The sequence below is a fragment of the Rhynchophorus ferrugineus genome, unplaced genomic scaffold (genome assembly GCF_030347505.1).
Source record: "Rhynchophorus ferrugineus isolate W39M unplaced genomic scaffold, kcgeb_rfMv2 rfM10, whole genome shotgun sequence".
In the NCBI taxonomy this organism is placed as follows: Eukaryota; Metazoa; Arthropoda; class Insecta; order Coleoptera; family Curculionidae; genus Rhynchophorus; species Rhynchophorus ferrugineus.
In genome coordinates this window covers 29,532,691-29,557,320 of record NW_027472589.1, presented here as the reverse complement: position 1 = coordinate 29,557,320, position 24,630 = coordinate 29,532,691, and the positions used below count along the sequence as shown (strand labels likewise).

Here is a 24,630-nt window from a genome sequence, read left to right as displayed (position 1 = left end):
CTGAATCAGTTTGGAGACGTAACCTTGGGGCATCGATAATGACTTGCAACACTTTATTCTGGAACCTCTGGAGGATATCTATGTTAGATTTTCTGGCTGTACCCCACAGTTCATACTATGGGTCCAAATGGGCCTAAGTATTGACTTATACAGCAAAATCTTGTTATCTAATGATAATTTAGATTTACGCCCTATCAGCTAATACATTTGGTTTACTTTAAGCCCAAGCTGTTTGCGTTTTGTCACTATGTTTTTTCCACGTCAAACATCGATCAAAATGCATTCCCAAATATTTAATGTTGTCTGCTTGTGGAAGTTCATCATTGTTCAAGTTTACTGAGTGACTCTCTACAAAGGGTCATTGTCACATGGGTAGATGTAGTCTCATTTCCTTTGCTACGTCACGTTTTCAACCACAATTCGACTTTGTTAAGATGAAGTTGGAGGTTCCTTGTGGTTGATATTAGATCCTCGTGTTATAGTTGCAACAGTAGTGTTTCTTGAGGTCGGTAGGTCAGCTGTATACAATTGATACAACAATGGGCCAAGAACATTGCCTTACGGAACACTCGATATATTGGGTGTAGGTCGTTGTGTTTGTCACCCTGTTTGACAATAAAATGTCTGTCTGTGATGTATGATTTCAGCAGTTAAAAGTGCGTATGGGGCAAAAGCTTTTTCAATTTAACATGCAGTCCAGCGTGTCTCACCTTGTGGTTGAGAAATACAGGGGAGCAATCTTTTTTATCCTTTAAGGTTTCGTTTATTTGGTTGACTAATCTATGTATTTATTCTGTTGTTAGTGTTCATTACGGAAGCCAAGTTCATAGTCTGGAATAATATTTATCTCCTTTGCGATTATTTTTAGGCTCTTAATGTATAGTTTTTCAAAAAGTTTAGAGATCACAGGCTTATAGAACGATAAGAGGAGATGTCTTCTGATTTTTTCCCACGTTTAAGAATCATAATGGTTTGAGCCGGTTTCGAACTGCTAGGAAGGTAATTAGGTCTTAGCTTGGCATTAAATATGAATGTTATTAATTTGATGCACTTTTGAGCCTTTTTATCGTAGATTTCTCTGTTGAACATTTGTTTATTTTACCTTCTCAACAGTAAATTTCTCATGTGGCAGATCCGTATATAAATATATCTGCTTTGAGCTGTTAATAAATATTTCCAGCCTATAGTCCATTTGTAGATTTTGTTGACTGCTATTTGTACTTTTTTACAGCCTTAGGCAGAGATATATCTTTTGTCATGATAACTGTGTCGTCAGGGCAAATGTTCCAAGTAGCGTTTCTTTTGTTATTGGGATTTCACCAGTATAGAGTAGATACAGGAGTGGTCCCAAGACCTTAACCTGTGGAACTCCTGCCCAAAATTGCTTTAAGTGTTGAGCGAAATAATTTTAATATCGCAGGTAACAGGTATCTACAAAATACCCAGAAATATAATCTCAGATGTTGAACACGGGCGGGGTGCCAGCAGCGCCAACTAGAACCCGATAACGAATAGCTGGCGGCAACCCCGAGACGTTTATCTGGGATGTTATTGAAGGGTATTTCGGTCATTCAGTACTCTACTAGCGTTTGGTTTAGACGTGCCACCATCGACTGCCCAAGCCTCGTCACCAGGTACCACCGCTGCCATCCTTTTTTATCATTTGTATTTTTCATATTTTTTTATATAGCCAATCAATAACGGTCACATAATGTAAACACCACTGTTTCATTTCGTTTTACCTCCATTCACCGAGCCACATCATTTACCCTAAACTATTAAATATTGTTTTGTCTACAGCATTTCTGGTTCTATACTATACTTTTTTAGCTTTTCGTCTTCCTTTTATCAATTCTATAATTTCAAGGGGGTAATTAACCTCACATTCTGATTTTTCTCTTGATGTCGGGGTAGCTGCTTTTGCAAAACACCGAATTTGTTCAATTATATTTCGGGTTTGCTGCTGAAAATCCTCCCTTTGTACGTTAAATAAATATATGCTGGCGAATATACGCTGGTGATCCTCAAAATGATGATTTAAAGGAATTTCACGGTAATTCTTAGAAAAAATAAAGGATTAATTTAATCAGTGATCTAGTCTTTGATAAATCAATCAAGCCAGTCCGGTTCGATGTTAAATCTGGAAAAAATCGTCTGTTTTTTTCTTTTCGGTTTATTATTTGCGAACGGAAATCTGCTTCTCGCCAATCGTCGGCCAGTTAACTTGGTGGAGAAACAATCTGATCTCGAGAAAATTATATTAGGAATAATATTGGCCAATAAATTTTGACGATCGCGTAGCGCCAGATTTCTCGCGGGGCCCACGTTGCCAGCCAGTTTCCGCGATAAATTCTCGTTCTATTCCTGACTTTACCGTATTAATGATAACTATAACAAAAACTAAGTATTATGCTAATCGGTTTTATAAATGTTTGGGAGAACGTTTGGCCGTTAGGAGGGACTACATCATCAATATTATTCGAATGTTTTTGATGCGTTGTTTTTGATGATGATTTGTTTATACGAGACCATTAATCAATTTGAGATTTTATAGATTTAGTATGGGCGAGATTATAAAAAAAATTGGAGAATATAAAATGTTATGCAGTAATTCTGCGTAAAATATATTATACAAGGGTTGCCTTTTATATTTCGGTATTAGAGATCAATACGAAATATTTATTGAATTAGTTTTGTCATGTATTACTGAATATGCAAAGTATCAATTTAAACAACTGTTAATTAGCCTATTCCGTTCAATAAAACAGCGAACTCACGTCATCTAAATGTATTCTATTTATATACATCAAAACGTAGCGATGTTGTGGCGTTAACTTTGACTTTTAGTTTATTATGGCTTTGACAAATAACAACATGACGGACAAAATTAATGAAACAAAAATAATGTTATCAAACATAATTTATTTTAATAGTATAGTACATTTGAGGCATATATTACCGAAGGACTTATACTACAGTTAATATATAGCCACAACAATTTATAGCATAAAGTTGTTTTATTATATTTATATTGAACTCTTTTCCACATCACCTGTGAGTGTAGGACCAATAGTCGAAAATGATTGAAAATAGCTACATATTAATATTACTACACGAATTATTAGCAAGATGTAGTGTATTACGAGTTGTAAAAACCGAGTGAAAATTGGTGGATTATTGGTGGCCATTGATGGCTAAGTATTAATCAGATTTATAAATGTTTAAGAATACAAGATGTTATGCAGTAATTCTGCCTAAAATATTTTATACAAGGGTTGCCTTTTATATTTCGGGATTAGAGGTCAATAAAAATATTTATTGAATTGGTTTTGTCGCTATGTTTTTTTAAACTAATAATCCAATAATCCGTTGATATATTGATTACTATCAAAATTGTTTTCGACTGTTCGTCATATTCGCATAAATGTTCAGATTTATAATAATGCACTTGGTTCTATAGATGGTTTAATTGAAAATAATGACATAGTTCGACAGAATATTCATTTTCATTTCTGTATAGAAATACTGTTATATTGCGAGGCTTGCATATATGTTGATCATCGGTATCTATTACTGAATATGCAAAGTATCAATTTAAACAACTGTTAAATAGCCTAACCTATACTCCGTTCAATAGAACAGTGAATTCACGTCATCCAAATGTATACTATTTATATACATCAAAACGTAGCGATGTTATCGCGTCAACTTTGTCTTTTAGTTCATTATGGCTTTGACAAATAACGACATGACGGACAACAATTATGAAACAAATATAATGTTATCACTATTTTATCTATTTTAATATTATAGTACATTTGAGGCATATATTATCGACTTAAACTACAGTTAATGCACGACCACAATAATTTGTAGAATACAGTTGTATTATATTTATATTAAATTCTTTTCTATATCACATATGATGATAGGACCATCGAGGCGTGATTTGAAAGCAACGTTTACCAATTTGCAGGTTTTCCAACATTTTGCAGACATTTGACAATCGGGCGAATTTTATAGGTTGCTTTGGTTATATGTTGAGACGTATTAGGCAGCATTATATTTTTTTTAAGGAGAATAATATGACAAGGCAAAATGGTGTCTCATTTTAAAACTAATTTACAATCTGAAACAGGCAATACATTCCATATATTGATGATATGAGTTTACTGTTATTTCAAATAGACTATATCTGTTAAATTCGGTTGTTTTATACTTAATATTAATGTGTTATTCAGTATATAGAGACCCTAATTATGGAACAGTCAAAATCGCATATTAGACGCCCATTACTTCCGTTGTTGTCTTCTTCTGTTATTTGTTGTTGTTGAAAATCTGCTTTCGAAGACCATCAAACATTTTTAAAAACTTACGATGATGCTGATTCATCATATCCCTCCAATTGTCGGGTTTAATCTTAACGATTTAAAAGTGGCGATATTAATGTCATAGATAACGAAAGACCTAGAGGACTAAAAAGTTCGAAGAAAATGAATTGCAATATATATTGTGCTAAAACCCATCTCACAAAGAACTTTCAGATTATCAGTTAATAAATCCACATTTTCTAGACGTGAAATGGTCGAAAGCGATTGAAAATAGCCACATACTAATATTACCACACGTACTGACTGAAACTGTCATTTCGAGTTATGGAGTTAGTCCAGTAGACCCAGTATTACGAGTTGTTAAAGCCTAGTAAAAATTAGTGGACTGTTGGTGGCCATGTTTCCAGAAAATTGAAGAAAGGTTATAAAACATTTTGGAAAATATACATATTAATATAAATTTCCTTAATAAATTTCTTTTTAAGGTGAAAAAAACCTATCAAAATACATGGAGACACTTAATAAATATTGAAAATATTCATTATATGAAACTTACTCCATTTTGTATGATGCTCTACATATATAATTATAAATTATTAGCAATTAATATATTTATTTTTTTATCTCAGTAGGAAGGAATTTGTTTTGTTATTTTGTTGGGTACAGGAAGAATGTTACAAATAAAGAAGGAAGAAAAATTAGCAGAAAATTAAATAGAAAACTTAGTACGTCAATAATTACGTTTTTACGGTAAAAACTAATATTGTAATGAGTTCGGTTTTGATATTTGTTGCCCTTTTTATCTCTTTTTGCAAATTTGAAATTCGTAGGAGTTCGGACTGACTGATTCCAGTGGTTTCGGTTTCTATCAATATCCCCAACATATTAACGTCTTGTAAACCAAACGTTTTATTTTTAGTTTGATTAATGCTCTGCAACGAGCAACATTCTTGTCGAACAGACTGTATGTCCTCACCTTGTTCCTTGGATCTAACCAGTCCGCTTTTACCGCGGCACCAAAACGACAGCTTAACGGCGTGCCAATATTTTCTACAAGTCGGAGCGGCCATTCGAGAATTTATCAAATTATGTCAGCCTCAATATCCACCGTTTGCCGAAAATATACACCTCTCGCTTATTAATAAAATCTTTGATGTGTTGTTTTCGGCAAAACCTTGAGCGCTTACCGAGTCGGTTTCGGCCGCTTGGGGCTCATCTACGCATAAACAAATGATGCGTGCACGCTTATTTTTATTCTTCGCGAGCTCTTCTTCGTTCTGGGTCTTCTTTAAAGCACAGTAATTATTATTTCTCAGCAATCATCAGTTGTCTTTTTTATTTTGGTGTAACGATTGATGAAAATAATTTTGGTGTTTATTAGTTATGGTATCTGATTTTAAATGTTTGGTAATCTATGGTTCTTTCATTATTTATGGATTGAAGATTATTGTACTTTAATATGCCAACATGTATGGACCACCTCGTTAGATATCTTGATACTAATAGCGCTTCGACTTATCCATATCCATCTTATCCATATGTTTTTTAGTTAGCCCTAATAAATTTGACAGCTGTCGGATCATTACTTTGTGGATTATAGCATTTTGACTGAAGCAATTATTGTTATTGTGAAAAAAATAGATAAAAATTAATTTCGCGTGTTGATAAAATATTGCTTTTTGAAGGAAAAAATACAGTTGAAGCAAAAACTCTTCTTGATGCCGAGTTTCCGGACACTGCCCCATGAAAATCAACCATCAAGGATTGGTATGCTAAGTTTAGACATGGTAAAATGAACACTGAAAGCGGTGAACGCACTGGACGCCCAAAAGAGGTTGTTATCGACGAAAACATTAAAAAAATCCACAAAATAAATTTGAATGGTCGTAAATTGAAATTGAATGGAATAGCAGACACTCTAAATATATCAACTGAACGTGTATATCATATCATTCACGAATATTTCGGTATGAGAAAGCTCTGCAAAGTGGGTGCCGCGTGAGCTCACTTTTGACCAAAAACAACGACGAGTTGATGATTCGGAGCCGTATTTGAAGATGATCAAGCTTAATAAATCCGAGTTTTTGTGTCGATATGTGACAAAGGATGAAACATGGCTCCATCATTTCACTCCGAAGTCCAATCGACAGTCATCCGAGTGGACTGCACACGATGAACCCGCTTCAAAGCATGGGAAGCATTCGTGTGGCAGGGTTATGGCGTCGGTATTTTGGGATGCACATGGAATAATTTTCATTGACTACCTTGAAAGAGGAAGGACCATCAACAGCGACTATTACATCGCTTTTGTTGGACCGTTTGAAGGACGATATCGCCGAAAAGTGCCCGCATTTGAAGAAAAAGAAAGTGCTGCTTCACCAAAACAATGCACCGTGTCATAAGTCAGTGAAAACTATGGCAAAAATCCATGAATTGGGCTTCGAATTGTATCCTCACCGACCGTATTCTCCAGATCTAGCTCCCAGCGATTATTTCCTGTTCTCAGATCTCAAAAGAATTCTCGATGGGATGAATTTTTCGTCGAATGAAGAGGTGATCGCCGAAACTGAGGCCTGTTTTGAAGCAAAGAACAAATCGTTTTATAAAAATGTTATCGAAAACTTGGAGGGTCGCCATAATCACTGTATCACTCTTGAGGGGAATTATGTTGAATAAAAAAAAATAATTTTGCCAAAAAATATGTTTTACTATAGGGACTTTTCAATTGACCTGTTATACTTAATATTCCATAATCATTTTTTCATTTAAAAAGGTGTTTATTGAGCAAAAATTGGCTTTCAATCTGTTACGTTATTGCTAGCGATTTTAAAAGCAATGCGTCGTTTAATTGGGTCAGTTTATCTGCACTAACAGTTTAATTCGATGTCTGTATTGTCTCTTCTAAACCAATCCACGACTTAATCATCGCCAGTTACAACATGCTTCATAAAACTATTATTTTTTGCCTGGCAAGCAAGAAAATCGAAAGATTGAATTGGTTCGAAATGATATTTTCAGTCAGTTCGAGTACTGCACATTTTCTCTCCTTTTGGGTCTTTCAGGTAAGCTGAAGATAGTGTGAGAGTTTGAGCTGGGTTTCATACAATACGTCTTACAATTTAGTGTCAACTTTTTGCCAAAACAAAAGACCAAAAACCAAAATCTACTATTAGAATTTGACATAGCAACATCACCATAAGTTTCTAAAAGTGTTTAATGGACTTAACTCGATATGGTTTGCATCATACGGATCATCACATGTCATTTGGGTCATCTTAGATGGGCATAAAACCACATATACATTCTGAGCTGAGCAGTTTTTAATGGTTGACATAGAAGAAACAGATTTCATCTTCGGATGAGTTTATTTAGATGTTAGTTAATCGATCCAAACGTGTACGATATTCAATTATATCTATTTTTAACGAGAAACACACAAGACTTCTACTGTAAATCAAACTGCTACTAGGTTGAAACTTGCCATATTAACTTTTGCTGCTGATTTCCTTAGAACCATTGAAGTTTTCATAGAAAACTCACTAGATTACACCTTTTGATTTTAATTTGTATCGATCTATGTCTTATGGTATTCAAATAATGTTTTTCGTCTTAGATTTCTGAGATTGAATTTAGATTCTCCCAAAAAGATACCAGATAAAAAAGAAATAGCTAGATAGAAATATAATGATATGTCCACAATAATATTGATAATAAAACGATTCAAAATCAATTCACGGTATTTATAAATGAATTAGTTCTAATAATTGAGTAATCAATTATATATTCAATATCTTGTTATAGTTGCTATATAGTTCAATATCTTGAACTATAAATGTCTGAAATTTTACCGACAAATTCAAAATGTCATTTGCGGGATGTTTTACTTTTACTTCAGTTTGGAAAAAAAGTCAGATGAAGCTTATCGAATGCTGTGTAAAGGTGAAGGCGACTAGGCTTCATCGATTTCAACATGTGAATACCGGTATCGAGGTTTTAAAAGTGACGATTTTGAACAGAAGATAAAGATCGTTCCGGAGATTCAAAAAAATTTGAAGGCATTGCTGGACGAAACTAGCAAATACACAACATAGTTATTCTTCAACCATTAAAATAGGGAGTGCTACTCCATCAGCCGTATTCCCCAGACCTTATCCCTTCTGATTACTACATGTTCCGACATATGAGTCATTATCTGTCTGAAAACCGCTTCACTTCTTATAAAGATACCAAAAAATGGGTCGATTGGGAAGGTTGGGAAGAAGAAGCGGCTATCGATAGACAATACTTTGAATAAAATACATTAATTCGATTTTTCACAATAAAATTTTCAATTAAAAAAAATCCTTAACTACTAATTTATAGGCCTAATATTTTAACATATTAATCAATGCGTTTTGGTTAATTTCTGTAAAGTGGGGAGTTAATATTAACGACGCTAATTCAAAATAATTCCTCGGGGACTAATGACTACCTCGGTGATATCTCGAAGATGGTTAACGTTGTTAATCTTCCAGGACAACCGGTGTAATATACGCGTTTTCCATTAATTATCCAATGGCGCTGTTTCCATATCAGCCTGATAGGTCCCCAAGCGCAAATAGCCGAGTAAAGTCTAATTTTCCTGTTGCTATCATTTCCAGAATCAGATCTATTCTCAGCTCCGTCAACATTGATTTATTATTCGGATATATTGGCGATGAGACGCTGAAAAACATCACAAGAAAATCAAGGTGGATCCTTAATCTCGTTGACTAATCAGGTTGTTTTTAATCTTGATGCTGATTTCTATTAGTTAGTTTAACGATCATTTGCAGTAAGCTCATGGGGTGAGATATATTGGTTTTCTGCTATAAAACGCCGATCAGCTTTAGCAGCTCAAAATTAGGTTTACAAGAGCTTTCTTATATGCAATTTATAGGCAGTGTTATTGGTATTACTGAAATTACTTCTATGGACCTTTTTCCTCAATATCCTCAGTATGTGTTTAACTATAGAGGGCTCAAATAACATACAATAGCAATAACTGTTTTAGTTTGAGTCAGTGTGTCAATTAGTCCCAAGAATCCTGGCAATTTGTCTTATAATTGTTATTTTAACAGGTCAATTGAAAAATCCCCCGTCTACCACAGTAAAACACATTTTTTTGGCAAAATTAGTTTTTTTATTCAACATAATTCCCTTCGAGGCCGATATACTGATCCAACTTTTCGATACCATTTTTGTAGTACGATTTGTGCTTTCCTTCAAAATAGGCCTCAGTTTCTGCGATCACCTCTTCGTTCGACGAAAATTTCTTCCCAGCGAGCATTCTTTTGAGATCTGAGAACAGGAAATAATAGCTGGGGGCAGATCTGGAGAATACGGTAGATAAGAAAGCAATTCGAAGCCCAATTCAAGGATTTTTGCCATCGTTTTCACTGACTTGTGACACGGTGCATTGTCTTGATGAAGCAGCACTTTCTTTATCTTCAAATGCGGCCGTTTTTCGGCGATTTCATCCTTCAAATGGTCGCTGTTGATGGTCCCTTCTTTTTGAAGGTAGCCAATGAAAATTATTCCATGCGCATCCCAAAATACAGACGCTATAACCTTGCCAGCCAACTGTTGCGTTTTCCCATGCTTTGGAGCGGGTTCATCGTGTACAGTCCACTCACATGACTGTCGTTTGGACTTCGGAGTGAAATGATGGAGCCATGTTTCATCCATTGTCACATATCGACGCAAAAACTCGGGTTTATTACGCTTGATCATCCTCAAACGCTCCGAATCATCAATTCGTCGTTGTTTTTGGTCAAAAGTGAGCTCGCGCGTCACCCACTTTGCACAGACCTTTCTCATACCCAAATATTCGTGAATGATATGATGTACACGTTCAGTTGATATCTTTAGAGTGTGTCCTATTTCATTCAGTTTGAATTTATGGCCATTCCAAATCACTTTGTGTATTTTTTTAATGCTTTCGTCGATAACAACCTCTTTTCGGCATCCACTGCGTTCACCGTCTTCGGTGCTCATTTCACCACGCCTAAACTTTGCATGCCAATCCTTGATGGTTCGTTTTCCTAGGGCAGTGTCCGGAAACTCGACATCAAGCCAAGTTTTTGCTTCAACTGTATTTTTTCCCTTCAGAAAGCAATATTTTATCAACACGCGAAATTCCTTGTTATCCATTTTTTTCACAATAATAAAAGTTGCTTCACTGAAAATGCTATAATTCACAAACTAATGGTCCGACAGCTGTCAAATTTATGCACGCATCTTTTAAGGGTTAGTGCTAATTAAAACCGTATGCATTGTTTATTGAATACACATTGCTTATTTGATAGTGTGAAAAATTGTGGAAGCCAAACTTCTTGACTGAAAAAGTCTTGACTAGCGTTATAGAGAAATTGCACCAATAAAATCAACTATCATTCAATAATATTCTCAATATAAACGTTGATACTAATAACACAACACAATTGAACATTATGGCTCCGCAAAACTGAAAAAAAAAATCAAAAAATAGATTTTGGAAGACCTAATAGTGAAATGTGAATGAAATGAGTAAATTGCCGACACCCTAAAATATATTATAGTGTTATTTGTATCTATTAAAGTGAAGCCAATTTTATTACACCAGTATGTGATAATAGATGAATCTTGTATCTGTTACTGTACTCCTCCTAAATTAAGAACGTAGACAGCTGAGTATAAGCGACCAAAAACAAAAGGTTTATTAACAACAAACAAGAATCTATTAATTATATAACTGACTATTGGCTATGTAATTTGTTTAAATTTTCTGATTTTATATAATTCAAGCTGATACCCGCCTGTTTCCCTGAACACAAGATAAAAGTTGATTGCGGTATCTGGGTGTGAAATATGAACAAGATTCTTAATCCTTTCAGCGTTTCATTTTTATTTATATAAATTAGACATTCAATTCAATAAATTCAATAAAAAAAAACAGTTGGGACTATTCTGTCACTGAAAATTATCAACTATAATTGAATAATAGTAATATCAGTTTATTTCCATAGTTTTATCAGAAATATTTCGAGACAACAAAACAAGTTCGTGATGTTATACATACAAGTGCTTTCCAAGCGTATCTACAATCATTCCAAGTCACTTACGATTTATAATACTACTATAAATTACTATAAATTATATTTAACGTATTATTACATGACAATTGTTGAATAAACATAGGATTACAACGATTAATAATCGCTATAATCAAAGCAATAGTCAACTAAGTAAGCAGAAAAAAAAACGTAATCAAATGGATCAACAAACTTAAGTTATTTACTGAAACTCGTCAGTGCTTAAGTTAATTAGTATCAATATTCAACATCGCAAGGCATTATTCTAACAAATGAATACGAGGAAGAAAATATCGCTTATTGCATAAAAAAAGTTCTTTTCCACCAAAAAAAAAAACACTGCGTTAAGTTTGAATCTTTAAAATCATGTTCTTAAGACGATTTTTCATAAGTTACATTATTTTCGGAGATATAGCTGATATCCCAGTTTTACTGAACCGATTTATTTGAAATTTGGCATGAGCCTTGTCTGTACATTCTTCTATCGTATGGAAGTTACCATCTACATCCATTATTATCTAATAAATATAAAGAAGTATCCACCAACAACCTGTTGATTAGAGATTGTTCCTTTCATGTATCATGTATCCTGAATATTCTAATTTTATAAATTTGTCTTTCACAATGTCCTAAGTGCAAGTAGCGTGTAAACATTTGAAAAAATTCAAACTATGCCATAAAAATTAGCAGTTCGTGTTACTTAAAATATAATGTACTTACAATGTACAAAGTTCTTCCTAATACACGATTTTAAAATCGCATATCTCCAGTTACATTTAAGCTCAATTCAGTGAAGCCATACTACAGTGCGTTTAAAAGCTAACAATAGTTAACAATAGGTAACATTCTAGTTATAAAGGCGGGATACTAAAGGAAGCTCGTTACTTGCCCAACCCATGATCTACAGTTTTTCATAAGGAAGGTTTGAATTTGATAGGAAATGGCTTAATATTAATTTACATTTGTTACACGTCAATGTTTAGATCAATAAATGTATAAAATTGTTTTTTTTTGTTAATTAGAGTGGATATTTTTCAGCCACTGTTAAGTAATTATTAAGACCTTTTACATAAATAGTTGTTACTCAAAATGTAATAAATATTCCAAGCTATCAAGAAAAATAAATAGAATTATATTTTTTTAATTTTAAACTAATATTAATCTACTATATTCAATATTTCAAACTATTTCAAACCTCTGCCGTATATTTTTGACAATTGTTTCGTCAATGTATTGCCGATTTCATCATGTATGCCGTTGTACACTATAAAAAAACGAACTTCTCTCCAACCAATAGAACGAATTTAGATGGCCTTCGATTATTTTTGCTGTATCTTGACCTGCACTGGTCCAATTTTTAACCAGCAATCATTGCCATTTACATTTGATAAATTTAAACCGTCTATAGAAATAGATGGTACATAATGAATAATGTGTCTCTAAGAATGTTCAGTTTTCATCATAATTCGGTTCTAAAAAGTTCCTTATTTTCTAGTTTCCTCTAGTAGTTTTGCTTGAAGATTGTATGAGACTTTACAGACTATTCAAAAAATACTAGTGGATCGAGCAGATGTTTATGCCCGACATTTCTTTTTATATCTTTGTTCTTAAATTGTTGTTTTTTTTTGTGGACATGAATTACATCCAAAAGAAAAGGAAATTTTTGTGATATCTTTCTTTTAAAAAGGTTCGTGGCTAAAGAATTTGTGAGATGGGCAAATTTTATTGTTTAAGAAATATGTTTGAATTGAAAAGATATTCCTGGAACCCTATTACAGCGCCACCTATTGGCTGCAATTTTGAATATAAGTCTTCAAGATATCAACTGAACGTGTACATTACATCATTCGCGAATATTTCGGTATGAGAAAAACAACGGCGAGTTGATGGTTCCGAGCAGTGTTTCAAGATGATCAAGCGTAATAAACCCGAGTTTTTGCGTCGATATGTGACAATGGATGAAACATGGCTCCATCATTTTACTCAGAAGTTCAATTAACAGCCATACGAGTGAACTGCACACGATGAACCCGCTGCAAAGCATGGGAAAACGCAACTGTCGGCTGGCAAGATTATGACGTCTGTATTTTGGGATGCGCACGGAATAATTTTCATTGACTACCTTGAAAAAGGAAGTATAATCAACAGCGACTATTACATCGCATTATTGGACCGTTTGAAGGACGAAATCACCGAAAAACGGCCGCATTTGAAGAAAAAGAGAGTGTTGCTTCACCAAGACAATGCATCATGTCATAGGTCACAAGAACTGCTTCCTCATCTATAGTATTCTCCAGATCTCGCCCCCAAGCGACTATTTCCTGTTCTCAGATCTCAAAAAATGTTCACTGGGATGAAATTTTCGTCGAATGAAGAGGAGATCGCCGAAACTCAAACCTATTTTGAAGCAAAAGACAAATTGTACTACAAAAATGGTACCGAAAAGTTGGAGGGTCGTTTTAATCACTGTATCACCCTGGAAGGGAATTATGTTGAATAAAAAAAAATAATTTTGCCAAAAAATATATTTTACTATGGTACTTTTCGGGCACTTTTCAATTGACTCGTTATAACAGACACACGTCAAGTAGACGCAGTTGTTCCGTTGCATGAAACTGATCTCCGTTCCCACAATGGAAATTCGACGAAAGTTGCGGTGTTTGTTTCTTCCTTTATTACTTATTAATCGAACCGAACAGCTAATATGTTAATGGTGTTTTGACTCAACCGATGCAAAAAGTATTCGTCGAGTTTGCCGAATCGATGGCGATAAGACGGGAGTTGTTCCAATTACTTAGCAACAAACTTTCCATCGGAAGTTTACCGTCGAGTTCAACAGCGAGGTGCTTGGAGTTTTAAAGAGTATCAATTATTCCTGAATATTGTCTTAAAATTCTTATAGTAGACATGATATTTAATTTTAAATGATTTTATCTCGCTTTTAGTAACAATGTCTTATAATAAAGTATCCACATGTTACAACGTTGGAGTAATAATAATAATATATTATGTCTTTATGATGACTCTTGAATTAATCGAATTTTTCATTTAATTATGATTTCTTGAAATGACTGTCCGTGAACTATTATCTACATATTATGAAATGTTTAATAAAGTATACACTTTTAATTTACTTTCGCAGCTAGGAAAAGCATTAAAAAAATCCCTTACACCTTGAACCATGATGGGTCTACTCAAAGTTTAATAGGCTAAGTTAAGGGGCACAATTCCCAAAGTCCGGGGATCTGGGTACTAGGAATGTTTTTCAAATTTCAAATGTTTCCAATGGTTAGGCACCTTCAACTGCAGTGCGCCTGTCTGAACTGAAATTGAACTGGAATGGTTAATAATTATGATATTGATAGCAATGAAAAGCTCTTAAATAACTTTAAAAAATTATCTTCGGTCATGTTCAGGACATTTTGGTTTCGTTAAGCTTTAAGAAGCGGCTGAACTTGTTTCGCCAGGGCTTAACAACTCGTAGGTATGCTTCCAAGTAGCAGATTTTACTCTACATAAAGTGTGCTAAAAGTGGAAAGTTATATAGACAGTTGTATCTGTAAGACCTCGGGGATTTGTCAAAGCTTTCAGTTATTTATAAATACTTTTAAATCGTATTGACAAAGGAGTTTAGAAACTATATGCTGAAATGACGAAGAACTATCAGCAAAGCAATCTATCAATTTATTAGGAAATAGAATTTTCTCCTTATCAATTTGACCTTGTAATATTTTCAAGAAATCTTGAAACATGCAATTATTCCACATAAAGTACTCTAAATTATAAGGAAAACTATTTGCAATATTTCAATATTTCCTTTTCGTTTACTGTTAAAAACATGCTATTTACAATAGATAGTTCAAATGTATTATATTGGCTATTTGATTCTATACATATTGTCAATCCTTTAAGCTATTTATGGATGTCATTATAAGAGAACAGTTTCTCCTTTGAGCTAAAGTATTTATAGAGCTATTTTTTAACTTTCATAATCAGCGAAATGCTGGTCCGCAAGCACGTTTCTCATGGATGCAAAAAAATGGTACAATCAAGTACCATGGTTCCAAAAAAATGGTACTTGTTTGGTGTCAGGTCCGAATAGCATAGCGATTGATTTCAATGCTTTTTTGACTGGTTTAGCTATATAAGACGGCGCATTTGACAAATTGATCATTAGGGCTCGATATCTATCAGCTGTTAACGATCGGTAGCTATCAACTGTTTCTCTAGGTTTTAACAGTTAATATACGACATCATTGTGGTTCCACAAGACACAGAGCATGGTCTGGCGACCAAAACTCAACCAATTAATTTATGGTGTCGATGTAATAAAATAGTTATTGATGTAAATAATTTTTGCGTTTTTCTTTCACGTTTCATAATATATAGTCAATTCAAAACAGTAATGACACATGTGACCTGTCAAAACGTCGCAATGTTGCCGCAGCAACTCTGAGTTTTAGCACATATTGATTCTGATATGTAACAAAATTATAATCTAAATAAAAGAATGAAACAAAAATGTTATAGTAGATCTAATGCATATATTATTGAAGAGCTTAAAACTACAACTAATTATACAGCCACAATAATTTATAGGTTAGAGTTCATTATATATACATTGAACGTTATTATTGTATATACATTGAACACTAGTATTGGTAAAGTTCTAGGCGCTTTTTTATGTAGTGGTATTCGTCGAAGGCCTTATGCACTTAATTAACAATTGTATAGTTGAATAATGTATTTTACTTTCATTAGAGAACATATTTATGTTTTACGCTTAGTTCTTGTTTCCTTCGATGCAATGTTTCCTTGTAAAGTCATTATGATATCACTATATTTGTCCTCATTCTGTCCGTTTACTACCTATATAAATATTTCTTGATAAAACTACATTAAAATCACTGCATTTTCCTTAATGCATTTACTATATCCGCAAAACAGTATTATTAACCTCCTCATACATTTTAACCAAATGTTCATGTATATTCTGAACAATAACACACATGCTTATAAAGCTTTCACACTCTATAATACAATGTCCTACAATTAAAGTATATTAATTGTATAGTATTATTGTATAGGATCTTTAGTTGTTTCCTCCTTCATCACCCTCTCTTGGTAATTGTCAGCATTGAATAATAAACCAACATTCATAAAGTTTTATTCAATCACTGTTACTTTCAGAAACACTAAACAAGTTATTAACCTAGCTGTTAATAACCAGCATTTACCAATTTCTTCTTTAATGTGTCTGATCGAGCTCACACAAACCGAAGGTGTTATTTTGGAAAATGCCTCTTTCCATAAATCCAGACAGTTCTGGTTTGAATATCCTCCTCAACCTGAATGTCTATTGTAATAATTCGTTGCAATTCCCCATATTAACTCAATTGGATTAAATATACAGTGATAAGGAGGAAAACATTATACTCTATGGCCATAACGTTCAGGAATCTGATCTACCATGTATATTTTGTCAGGCTTATTTCTAAAATAGTAAATTACATAAAATGCAATTACATATCTTATTTATATTTACCAAGTAATAATTTGAAATAATTCATTCTTTAACATGGTTTCTTGGAAACTTATTTTATGCACTTTAAGCCATTTTTTAATTGCATCTTTTGCTTAGATTATGGTGCATTGTACATGGCAAGTACTTGCAAAGGCAAGTTATGGTTCATTTCTCCATGGTTGTCACCTTTGGACTTAGAGAAACATTAATTTTGCACCAGGAATATTTGATATATTTATTATATTTTAATTTGCTATATTTTAATGTTTATTATATTGCATTCCTGTTTCCAGCAGGAAGAAATATATGTCTTCAGTGATTATTAATAAATGTTATAACTAACATAAACCTAATCGAGAGTTATTCCAACGTTTACCTTTTTCTGTCAACTTTTGTTGTCTTTACACTATATTTATTATCATCTTGCTATGAGCGACACATGTACCATTCTGAAATATTCATGACTTATTGATAAATTTATATAATAATTCTTCCTTGATTTTGTTATGTTTTTAAAAATTGCACTCTTTTAAAAGCAATCTCTGAAAGATCCATTAAACACCTTCGTCGATTATCTTTACATCACTTAAATCCTATATTACCCAACAATGTATGAACGAATGTTCTACATGCCTCAAACAGCTGTCTGCTGCCTCTGTGAGCTGTGGATACATTCCAGACTAACAATTTCCTCTGAAATAATTGTATTAAATTATTTTTTGATTGGAAAAACTACTTAGTCTTTTTGTACATTTCATATATTTGATGTCTGAAACATGAAGCTGATCTTTTTAACGAATTTAAGGTTATATTGTTTTTTATTTGAGATATTTTAGTGGCCGTGTCCGTACTAATATTCAGTGCAGCTGCAACACGCCAAAAATATTTTCACTAGAAACCGCGGAGATTTGAAATTTATTAAAACAAAGCGTTAAAACAACGTTTGCCGGTTTTATTATATTTTGAAGAATTTTGCAGACGTTTGAGAAACGGACAACTTTTGCAGACTCTTTCGGTTACATGATCGAACTTCTCTAACAGCATTCTATCTCTTTTTAAATCGAATAAAATGAGAAGGAAAATATTGTCTGAGTGTAAAACGAACTTACAACTTTTGACAGACACATATTGGTCACGTGTGTCATTACTGTTTTGAATTGACTCTGTATACTATTCACAACATGAGACCAAGGTTGTATATTAGTTGGCCAGTTCTCGAATCGCGAATCACCGCAGATCAATGTGACATCGTCTAACTAAAGCCGGATTTTGGACCCGAATGATATCACCCAGCTCGCGACGGAACGAACCAGCAACGGAACCGAGCGCATCATTCTCGCGTTCGACGCTCAAATGCCAAGGTTGGGAATTTCAAAAACGGATTGGCCAATCGGGCGGTAGTCGCGCCCGGAATGCCGTTACGGTATTCCGTCCTCTGGATCCGCTTGGCACTGAACCCGTTTCTATATGTTTTCCTTTCGGTGCCGGCGAGGATCAACGATACGACACGTCTACAAAACGTACGATGGCCGAATGCCGTCCCTATCGGCGGATAAGAATCGATATATCGACGCCCGGCGGTTAGAGTCCGAACGAATTCCCGGAATTTTCCGATAGGATATATACTAGACGGTCAAAAATGAAGTGGGCGAGCTTTAAATTGTTCAAAATCAATAATAAAATTTATATATTACAAACTAGGGATGATCGATATTCATTGATAGTGAATAGACATCGATGTTTAGCGGAAAAACATCGATTTTATTGGAATAGAATATCGAAACGTCAATTATTCTTAATTTAACTGAAGTTTGTGAGATTTTACGACCAATAGAAATAGCTAGTCGTGAAATTTGTTGTGGAAAACATGTAACATCTATATTAGTAAAGTTATACCACTTACCAGATTACTTACTATACAAGTAATGCAGTCTTCGAACCAAAACAGACAATCTTAGATAATTTTAAAATAATGTAATTAAAGAAATTAAGAAACGATTACTACAAAGAGAAAATGTTAATATTCTTGCTGTCGCCACTCTCTTGGATTCTCGTTTCAAAAATATGTATTTCCAAGATGCATTAGACTGTTCCAAAACCATTAGGAGTACCAAATAATTGATTTCTTCAGATATTAGGTTGACTGAACGAATTCCACCACAAGTGGAAGAATACCAAGCAGTAGGTATATGGAAAAATCGTTATAACTGACTGAAAACAGTCGATAGTCGCAAAACAATCGATATTATTCAAAAGACTAGCTATAGTAATTACTATTTTCAGTCAAATGCACGGTTCAACTGTTTTCAATTCGTGATGTCAGACGAGTATGTACGAATCCTTTCCTGTATAAATTGTAAGGGAGGAAAGGACGAAGATATTGGCTTGGAACACTTAATTTTATATGTGATTAGATTTTCCAATGGTAGTATAAGCGAGACGGAGATGTATAAATTCCAAAACAAAAACTAAAGATGTACAATAATCATAATTACTATATAAAAATTAAACATATACCTAATCATAGAAAAAAAAATCAGATATTTGAGTATAATGTTATTTCTGAACTGATGTGACGAAAAATCGGAAGCAGTTCTATGCAAAAGCTATTCAGTTTGCTTATTAAGCACTAATAATATCGTATGAGAAGTCGTAAAAATACTGTAGGTAATTGTTTATATGGTGTAACGGTTGGAAACTTAAGCTCCCATGTGGATGTCGCGGGTTCGATTCCCAATGGGTGTAGTAACTTTTTTTGTTCTAGTTTGGTTGGAACATTTGTCAAATCACTTAGACTAGGTAGTGGACCCCGGGGCCTGAAGTCTTCCTTAATTTCAATCATTGTTTTTTTATTCCTATTTTTCCTCAATCGGGATGTATTTTACTTCGACTATCCATTGTAATACTTCATAAAATAACTGCGTGCGTAATTTATTGAGTGAGTATCTAACACTAAAACGAGAAAAATAAAATATTTTTATTAAAGAAATTGAACCGACTTCAAAAAATAAATAAGGAACAAACCAAAAATTAAAAAATAATCAAACTTAGATTTTTAACACAAAAAAAAACGTTTTAAAATAAAATATGTACAAAATAATCGTTGTAATAGCTAAATAAAAATAAACAAATAAATTATTTAATATATCTACTACACGAATTTTATATTCTACTATATATACACAATTTAGCTTAACACCTATCTAAACCTATTTATCTATTACAATATTATATATATATATATATATATATATATATATATATATATATATATATATATATAAAATTGTTTTGTTCGTAATTTAATTTTGTGTATATGACACAAAATCAGTTCATAGTAATTGAATCACATGGTACTAGTTTAAATAATATTGTAATAGATAAATAGGTTTAGGTAGGTCCTTTTACCCTTTTTTAAGTCTCCTTTTGCCAACTAAGGGTTTATCTGGACTGGGCCTAAAGTTTAACGTGGGCTCCGAACCACGGTCCTCAGCATTAAGCCTAGCGACTGGTGAGTGACCAACTTTTTAGCAATTATCCCAGAAGACATCCAGTCTTACCCAGCCTGGTTACTGGCATGCCTGGGATCATTTGCCTTGTCGAATTTTACACTCTTGCCTAGAACATTCACGAATTTTAAACAATCACAAATATAAATTTACGACCATGTCCTAGCAGGATTCGAACCCGCGTCTCATCGCCTTTACCACTGCTCCACCAAGCCGGCACAAATTTAATTTGTTGTTTCATTTTTATGTACATATTTTATTTTAAAACGTTTTTTTTTTTTGCTAAAAATCTAAGTTTATTTTTTAGTGATTTATTTTTTGAACTCGGTTCAATTTCATTATTAAATATATTTTTTATATTCATATTTTACTTAAATATTAAAGCCTGACGCAGACTATGAATGTCAATCTTCCAGCAGACTAGAAAACAACCGAGAGAATCTGTAAATAGTGCTGAAATTGAAAAGAGAGAAAAAATACCGGGTAAATTAATGATTTATATCGACAGAGAAAGAATCAACCTCGATGAAACAATAACGGAAGATCATCGGGTCGGTATTGGGGCTAAATTTTTCATCTTTTTTTTTTCTATTTGGTTGGTAGGGCGTCTAGAGGAATAAGGAGTTTTTTCTGCGTCTTCTCCGTTCGGGCCGAATATTCCCCAACTTCATTAGCTATTTATAAAAGCTGATAAAACTTCGTGATTTATAGATGGTGATTACGTATTCATCTGAATGTTTTTTCTCTCTCGCTTTCTAACGAGCATAATCGATGTTACCGAAAATAAAAACAACCGAATTTCGACGATAAATCTTAATAACTAATCAAAACATCATCAGAAGTTTACGCCGGGAATCGCAAAAGTTTATATAGGGTGTGCGTTTGATAGAACGGTTTTATTTTTTAATGATGTTGAGATGGATTTCGGCGATAAAATGATGTAGAGCGCTCGTAGAGGTAATTATTTAGTTCCGTTCGACAGGGAAAAACAATTCGTACGTTATTGATATCGTCTGGAATAAAATTCAATCAGATATCTTTATTTGCGTCTTTAACGGAAATATTTTGTTTTGTATTATCTAGGGCTACACTTAAGCCTAGGGCATAAAATGAAAATCTAATTTCAGTAAACTAATTTAACATCATAAACAAATAAAAACAGGAATGAAAATAAACGACATAATAGCTACTTACACAATAATTAGCAAGAGTGTAGTATATTCTAAGCGTACCAGATCTAAATATTGAAAATTTACCTGAGCAACCAATTCTTAACGATAATGGAGATATTTAAAATATAACAAGAATTGGTAATTATCACGACACATACTTCTAATGTCAGGTAATATACGTATAATTAAATATGCTGACGAATCATAGTACGATAAATAATATTATCGATAAATAAATGTACCGCTAAGTATTGGTAATGAGAATGAATGTTATTAATAATACCAATGGCAACAGTATTCAATAAAAATGACGGAATAACCATGATGATTATCCACAATTTTAGTCCATAATTATAACAATAACCTGACAATCATAACAAACTATAATAATAGACAAACAAATAACATACAACGAATACTAGCGATAATACTATGACAAACTCACCATTTGATGATTGCAATTATATCATTATTTACTCAGGTTGAGCGAATAAATAATAGAACCAAACATATAAAAATAATTGGATAAATAAATAAATAAATAAAGAAATAGAATCCATTTATTTTTAATGGAATAAATAGAATGTAATGAAATTAAAAAAAAGAGGAAACTGGAATAATCTGAAGAACAAAAAGGTAGTGACTCTGAGCGTTGGGTCTTTACAGGTGAACTCCTAAGAACTTCTAATGCTCCTTAGACATGTTAAGACATTACATCTGGTAATAACAGCCCTAGTAAAGGATGTTGTATGTTGCCATTCATTGCAATTTTTTATTACTTGCAGAAATATCACATTACCAGATTGAAGTACCATAAATATTCGGAACGATTTATGATTTCTTTGAATTGTACATGTCTTTATCTGCGTTTTAAGAGAATAATATCGAGAAAACATAAACAAATAAAAGTCGCTTAAACAAATATAATAATAATAATACGACAATCTCGTAGAAAAAGATAGAGATTACAACATAGTATCTTTACCAATATAAATTTAAATATATTTACCAGCTTTTTTTTTAAGTGATATGTTATAAGAAGTAATAATTCATATGTTCCTCAAAATATGTTACTTACGTAACTTGGCTCAAAATCAAGAAGATTGAGTTATTAGTAAATTATGAAGCTTATTTAGACTTGATTTTAAATATGGGGTTACACCAATTCTTCAAACTCTCTAATAATATAACGCTTCTAGAAAAATAACCCAATGAAGACCGATGATGAACTGCACAATGACTAAATCTACGAAGGGTAACAGCTTAAGAATATATAAAATCGATATATATCGACATATAATCGACATATATATACATCATATACAAGAATATATATACATCTATATATATATATATATATATATATATATATATATATATATATATATATATTAATCACGTCGTGTTGCTTGTCAATTTGTATTAAACAAATATCTAAGAAAAAATTAATTTATTGTAAATAATCTATTGTAAATACCTCAAAATTAATTACCGCTATAAAACTACATTATTTCACAATTTCGCGAAATATAGCAGTCGCCGTACTAGTTACAAAACCTGGAAAACTTCCAGAAGAAGTCAAGTAATATGGACCAATAAATTTGTTGGCGGTAATATCGAAAGTGTCTCGAAAGCTAATAAAAGGTAAATTGTCGCAAATTATTGAGTAACTAGTTTTTCCGTCTAAACTGAAATATTCATTGAATTCATGAAATCATGTAAAATGTATCCGAAAACATTCAGAAAATTTGAACACGATATGGATGATGTGTCTTGTTATATTTATGTATTGTGTTTTAGTTTCTTCTCCTCATAACTTACGTGGACATATTAGTGATTATCTACAGTCAGACAAGTCACAACTTTTAAATCGTTGAAAGCTAAATCTACAATTATGACAATATGACGAAGTATCTTTACCATAAGTTTCTAAAAGTGTTTTAAGGATTTCGACTGCAGATTTCTTCGAACCAAGCAACAAAAGTAGTGTATGTTGAGAATATAGTTCAGATATTTCATGATTAGTATCAGTATACACTCAATAGTACTCATAAAATATCGAGTTTAGGTTGTTTATATTAACACTTCGTATTTTTAATCAAAATACGCGAACACATCTAATACAAAAGAAAATACACTTTCTTTTTCTTCGCTTAATATTGGAACACATGCCAGATAAATCAATATCTATCACTCGCTATAATCAACACATGATTCTAATTATTAAGTGTTTATAGAATTCAAAAACATTCTTGAAGCGTTCTATGTTTATTCGTGTATGATTTGTTAAATTTATGGTGTATGTAAACATATATGTCATATATATTAGATGTTTTCTAATATTTGGCTTGCTTTCAATAACATAAAATCAAAATAATTCTGTTTTTAGTGGGATAATTATGATTTTTTTTTGTAATTTGTCTAATGCGATTGGGTTGATTCATTGGTGCTTATTTAGGGTCAGTGTTTTGTGGTTTCTTTTTTAATTAGTTTATAATTGAGGTAATCATTTCTATTATTCTGCTGAACTTGTATCAGTTAATAGGCAGTATGTATATCACAAATTAAAGTTAAATTTGACCACTTAAGTTAAACTTAAGAGCAGACACACTATAGAACTTCGTGTGGTTTGGTTCACGTCAATGTTATGATATTAGGCGTGTTATAGTTGTAGTAGATGTTTTACTTCCATGTTGCTGTAATTTAGTAACCTCCTTGTTTCATAATTTAACTCTAAAACGAACTCTTTGTGTATCCACTCGATTTTGAGATCATCGTGTAGTACTTCATTAGCTGCGTAGTGATAAGTATTGGTAAGTAATCGAAGAATTTGGTTTTGGCAGCATCGGTTTGATGTTTTACTGCAACCCCCTACTTTAAATGTCTAAATGGCTATTAGACCAAAACCTTTCTATAGTCTATTCTGCGTTTTGTCTAATATCTTCTTAAATATGGTTACATAAATGGAAATATAGTCTTTATTCTAATCCTTTTGGGGTATGT

General features: G+C 32.8%; 2 protein-coding genes across 4 annotated transcripts in view; one reads left to right on the top strand and one right to left on the bottom strand.

Moving 5' to 3' along the window:
* The window catches only part of LOC143203998 (uncharacterized), a 170,525-nt gene that overhangs the window by 84,329 nt on the left and 61,566 nt on the right, over window positions 1-24,630 (top strand). The window lies entirely within an intron of this gene.
* On the bottom strand, window positions 1,575-11,759 carry LOC143204026 (uncharacterized). Of its 2 annotated transcripts, none has more exons than XM_076416452.1 (2): window positions 7,732-11,759; window positions 1,575-6,851 (listed from the first exon to the last, which is right to left on the bottom strand). In XM_076416452.1, the coding sequence occupies exon 2, from the start codon at window positions 5,399-5,401 to the stop codon at window positions 5,069-5,071; it is 333 nt and encodes a 110-aa protein (XP_076272567.1). In that variant the 5' UTR covers window positions 5,402-6,851; window positions 7,732-11,759; the 3' UTR covers window positions 1,575-5,068. The 2 variants fall into 2 exon arrangements, with proteins under 2 accessions (XP_076272567.1, XP_076272568.1); XM_076416453.1 differs by having other exon boundaries at window positions 4,270-5,860; window positions 10,586-10,836.